This window comes from Rhagoletis zephyria, unplaced genomic scaffold (assembly GCF_001687245.7).
Source record: "Rhagoletis zephyria isolate East Lansing unplaced genomic scaffold, Rhagoletis_zephyria_1.1 Rzeph_scaffold_00788, whole genome shotgun sequence".
Classification (NCBI taxonomy): Eukaryota; Metazoa; Arthropoda; class Insecta; order Diptera; family Tephritidae; genus Rhagoletis; species Rhagoletis zephyria.
In genome coordinates, this window is record NW_016157872.1 from 137,298 (window position 1) to 142,169 (window position 4,872).

General features: G+C 34.7%; 2 protein-coding genes across 3 annotated transcripts; one reads left to right on the top strand and one right to left on the bottom strand.

Moving 5' to 3' along the window:
* The first annotated feature begins 201 nt into the window (after window positions 1-201).
* LOC108361545 (uncharacterized) lies at window positions 202-994 on the top strand. Its single transcript, XM_017614181.1, has 4 exons — window positions 202-270; window positions 324-723; window positions 784-925; window positions 970-994. Exons 1-4 carry the CDS (start codon window positions 202-204, stop codon window positions 992-994), a joined length of 636 nt encoding a protein of 211 aa, XP_017469670.1.
* A 1,719-nt stretch (window positions 995-2,713) lies between these two features.
* Window positions 2,714-4,468, bottom strand: LOC108361544 (uncharacterized). 2 transcript variants are annotated; one of them, XM_017614180.1, is made up of 4 exons: window positions 4,207-4,468; window positions 3,243-3,370; window positions 3,050-3,175; window positions 2,714-2,920 (listed from the first exon to the last, which is right to left on the bottom strand). In XM_017614180.1, exons 1-4 carry the CDS (start codon window positions 4,290-4,292, stop codon window positions 2,769-2,771), a joined length of 492 nt encoding a protein of 163 aa, XP_017469669.1. In that variant the 5' UTR covers window positions 4,293-4,468; the 3' UTR covers window positions 2,714-2,768. The 2 variants fall into 2 exon arrangements, with proteins under 2 accessions (XP_017469669.1, XP_017469668.1); XM_017614179.1 differs by having other exon boundaries at window positions 2,714-2,857; window positions 2,987-3,175.
* Between the last annotated feature and the right edge of the window lie 404 nt (window positions 4,469-4,872).

Genomic DNA, 4,872 nt, shown 5'->3' on the forward strand with positions numbered 1-4,872 from the left:
TGTCAACTGTTTCGACTGCGTGTTTGATCAAAATTGTGTTGAAACTGTCATCCGTTTGTTTACTTTTCTATCGCCACGTGCTACAATTCTTAAATGGTGCCTAAAATTAAAATTGTTATGTTGATTTTGTCATTTTATTTTAAAATAATAGATAGTGAGGTGACGACATATTATTTAAATAAAAAGATAAGAGAAAATAAAATGCTTTTGTCTATTGCTGCCAATTTACTGGACCCAACAATAGTGCGTTCACAAAGTGTCTGGTGTTTGGTATGTTAGCAATTTGAAGATACAAATTTTGGTTTATAATGAATATATTTTAGGAACATTCCAGTACCTTTTGGGAAGTAGACTGCCAGAAGAATGGCTCTAAGTTTTTCAAAGAGAATTTCCGGATGAATAGATCCAGCTTTGACGAATTATGTAGTCTCCTAAAAAAAATGACCAAAACGGACACAAATTATCGGGATGTAATTCCACTAGAAAAGCGCGATGCAATTGCTCTTTTTGCATTAGGATCTTCTAGTGAATATAGGTCAATTGCACACTTTTTTGGAGTAGGCAAAGCTACTGTTAGCAAAATATTTATTGAGTTTTGCAATGAAGTTTGGGCAAGTTTGGCGCCAATTTATTTAAACAATTTTCCCCTTAAAAGGTCAAAAATTGAGCAAGGAGTTGCAGATTTCAATGCAATGGGTTATCCACAATGTATTGGAGCTATAGGTAGGCTTAAAAGTAATGCGATGGAAAAGAACTTTTATCAGAAACGGTTTTATAATACAGATGGATGTCATATAGAGATACACCCAAAAAAAGAAGAAGCCATTGATTATCACAACTACAAAGGGTGGTATTCGGTCGTACTGTTGGCTTTAGTAGACGCAAAATATAGATTCAGTTATATCCATTGCGGCAGCCCAGGAAGGTGCAATGATTCCTCAATTTTTGAAAGGTCGTCTCTAAAACGAGAGCTGCAGGAATGCGCACTCCTTAATGAATTGAGCTGGCAGTATGGATCCACAAAAATACCAGTGCACGTTATAGGTGACTCAGCCTTTCGCCTATCTCAGCATTTAATGAAGCCATACCCGCATAGCGTAAACAACACACCTGAACAACAAAAATTCAACTATAGATTATCCAAGTGTCGACGTGTTGTGGAAAATGCTTTTGGCCATTTAAAAGCCAGGTGAATACAAAGAAACGTTCTTGTCTCTTTCCAACATGGTTAAATTTGTATGCTATTTTAGATTTAGAAGAATTGGAAAAGGCGTGGATAATCACATAAAAAATGCAAACACTGTGATTTGTGCTGCATGCGTTTTACACAATTTTTAAATTGCACAGAAGGACTATCGTAGAGAATTGGGTAGTAGAAATGCAACAAGATAGCAGGTGCAACCCGCAATGCAGCAACAACCAAAGTGATCGATTTGAAGGAGAATTGATAAGAAATTCTTTAAAGGAATATTTCCGTAAGTATATTTTTTAAAAAATTGTTTTACTTACATAATGTCTAAATGCTTTTGTCAAAAAGCAGATAATCGTACCTTTCTTACGATATACATAACTTTAAGGTTTGACTATGTATTATATGCACCAAAATTATTATTTTTTTTTCAGAAACTTCAAATGAAAGGTATTTTAATTACTGGTGTANGTATGCACCAAAATTATTATTTTTTTTCAGAAACTTCAAATGAAAGGTATTTTAATTACTGGTGTACTAATTTTTCCAATTGGTCAATTAGTTTTTGAAATACTCCATTTTTTATAAATTTAAAATCTGAGATTTAACCCTCAATATGTTCTTTTTTAACACGGTTTTATTCAGCACAAAAAATTCTATCGAGCCTTGCTTCCATTTTTTTTACGCCAAAGGGCGGTATTTTTTACTTCTGNGTTTTAATTCTAGTAAAAAAAGAGCAAGTTTTAAGCGGCTACAAGAAATTTTCTTTTATATGGTAAAAGTGAAAAAAGCCGTCAACAATAAAAAAATTCATTCAAAATCAACGCGATTTTTTAGCTGCTTAAAACTTGCTCTTGTTTTATTAGAATTAAAAAAGCAATCTATCTGCGTACTCAAAATTTTTCTAAAAATTCAGATTAAAAAGGTCAAAATTTTTACGAAAATTTAATGAATTTTTCTAAGTTCTGTATAAAGTTTGAAAGCTTGACTTATGTGGTTTTTATTAAAGCATGAACCATATTTATANAAATTCAGATTAAAAAGGTCAAAATTTTTACGAAAATTTAATGAATTTTTCTAAGTTCTGTATAAAGTTTGAAAGCTTGCCAGTGTACATATAATTCTTCCATATAACGCATGAACGAAATGCTGAACACCTTCGAAAAACGAATTCTAAAAAATCAAAAGTAAATTTTTTAGTGACTTGAAACTAGCACTTTTTTGTACTAAAATTGAACGGGATACAATACAATATTATTTTGAATTTTGCTACTATCCGCAACTGTATATAAAATTTGCTTTCATTCATGAAAGCCAAAGAGATCGGGTTTTTAGTTAACTAAAATAATATACATATCAAGGTATATCTAACAAGGTGGTGTTAGCCGTATATAAATAAAAAATTACACTAACAAATTATACGCAGAAATTCATACTGTCATTGGTATGAATTACAACAAACCCACCATTTTGGCGTAATGCTTTTCAAGGCGAAATATTCAGCTGCCACCCCAACATCACCTTGTGAAATACACCTTGATACATATGAAGACACTATGAGTGCACCAGCGATTTTTAATTAGTTTCGCTCCAAGAAGCTAACGACGCTTTGGGACAATATCTCGATTGCAGCTACCTTTTTCTTCTCAATTTCAATCAGCTCTGCAGTTAATTTATTGTTTTCTGCCATGGCTGTTTTAATGGTTTCGTTTAACTCGCTTATTTTCTGATTTTTTGTTTNAGACAATATCTCGATTGCAGCTACCTTCTCCTTCTCAATTTCAATCAGCTCTGCAGTTAATTTATTGTTTTCTGCCATGGCTGTTTTAATGGTTTCGTTTAACTCGCTTATTTTCTGATTTTTTGTTTTTGTTGCAGGTGTGGAGACTTCGCTGAGGGCTGGAGACGATGATGCCGAAAATGTAGGGGACGAATCAACTGGAAGTGAAGAGCATGAAGGCGAAATTGGCGACGTAGGCGGCATAGCTATACAACAATAAAAATTGTAAAACCCTCTTAATTAGTAATAATTAATATACATAAATAAAATTACCTGTTATACTATCCACCACGACAGCATCAACATTATTTATTCGGTCGTTTCCTATAATGCGATGCACTCTTTCATAATGCTTCCAAGTAGCAGGAGAGCAACCGGTTCCTTGGCCTGCTTTGCATTTTCTGCAAAAGACAATTCACAGCATTACTAAAATGAATACATACTTATAAGTAAGTATGGGAAATGTTTAGTTATTTGTACAACGGTTTTGTGGTCTACGGAGTCCAGGCTTTCAGAAAATGTATCCTTCCCCTCTTAGACCCCTCTACGGAACCCCCGGGGGCCCATTTCAAACTGTGGTAAAATTAGCATTTCAGTATAGAAAATATAAACTCTGGTTATGCTGCCCACAGTATTTTTGCGCAGAACACCTTGCACATTGGCGTCGTCGGGCCGCGTCCGAATGGGTGACCTGATCTAAAGTATTTTTACATACACTTATAGTCGAGGGTCTAAACTTATTTAAAAACCAAATTTTGTAATTTTCGGTCTCTAATTTATTAGTAAATTTGATCTGAAATATGCACTTTTTTTGTGAATTTTGGAGTGAGTTATACGCAAAAATACTGTGGATGTCGCAGCCGGAGTTATATGCACAAGCAATGTTGTATACCTTCGACAATACAAGAGGCGCTTCCAAAACGGAAAGGTGTTCTGCACAAAAATATCGTTTACCGAGTTTATATTTCCGGCGTGGAAATGCTTATTTTATACCATCTTCCAATGGTTCCTCAGTGGTCTGTGAGAGGTTTCGAGGGGTCAAGTGTGACTTTTTACAAAGCTTGAGCTGTGCTCTTTCTATTGGGTTGCATATCAAGAGCGACGCCCGCTCCCCTTCCGCCCACTAATCCAAAAACAGTTGGCAAATAACTAAACATTCCCCCGGGGCGGAAGTCCTCACGTCAATATCATTTTACAAATAACTACACCGTACCCACATGTATATCACATTTCTTACCTATATTTCATAGTAAAATTACGTATTTTATATTTCACATCAATTGGGCGGATTCCGGCCGCGAAAGCTGCCAGCGACTGCACCATTTCCGCATAAATGTGCTAATTCTTTCGCGGACCGCGTAGTTCGCTGGCTTTTTCCTCCCACAAATCAACGAAGGCGTCATCCGCTGCTGGTAACCAAGTAGCTTTAGTTTTTTTATTATTTTCCATCTTTATACTATTTACATATGTAGTTTAAAATATTTATAAATTTAAGACGCCGGCAGTCAATTGAGAAAATTAAAATGACATGATATTGACAGCTGCAAAACATTGTTGCCATGTTTCGATAAGAATGAAACAACAAAAGAGAAAAAATCCCGTAAATGAACACTATTGCCATCATTAAATATTAAAATACAAACAAACCCAACATAAACACGCTGTGAAAGATGGGTTTGAAGTGAGTTTGGGTTATGATATTTGTATGGGATTTGACAAGTGTTTTGACTCGCTAGCGGCAGCAAACCTCTTGCCTCTTGGTGGAAACGTAATATTACAGAGAAATTGAAAACTATGTACCTAAATATGTATGTACTTATTTAAAAACGTCATTTAGAGTCTGGTAATGTTTACGAAGATATTATCATTCATACATATGCATCTAATACGGGAAGACTAATTT

Coding starts and splice junctions, on each gene's coding strand:
- LOC108361545 (XM_017614181.1), top strand. CDS start 202: ATGCTTTTGTCTATTGCTGCCAATTTACTGGACCCAACAATAGTGCGT. Junction 724..783: donor ACAATGTATTGGAGCTATAG/GTAGGCTTAAAA, acceptor TTTATAATACAG/ATGGATGTCATATAGAGATA. Junction 926..969: donor CATTGCGGCAGCCCAGGAAG/GTGCAATGATTC, acceptor CTCTAAAACGAG/AGCTGCAGGAATGCGCACTC.
- LOC108361544 (XM_017614180.1), bottom strand. CDS start 4,292: ATGGTGCAGTCGCTGGCAGCTTTCGCGGCCGGAATCCGCCCAATTGAT. Junction 3,371..4,206: donor AATTTTACTATGAAATATAG/GTAAGAAATGTG, acceptor TGTCTTTTGCAG/AAAATGCAAAGCAGGCCAAG. Junction 3,176..3,242: donor CGTGGTGGATAGTATAACAG/GTAATTTTATTT, acceptor ATTGTTGTATAG/CTATGCCGCCTACGTCGCCA.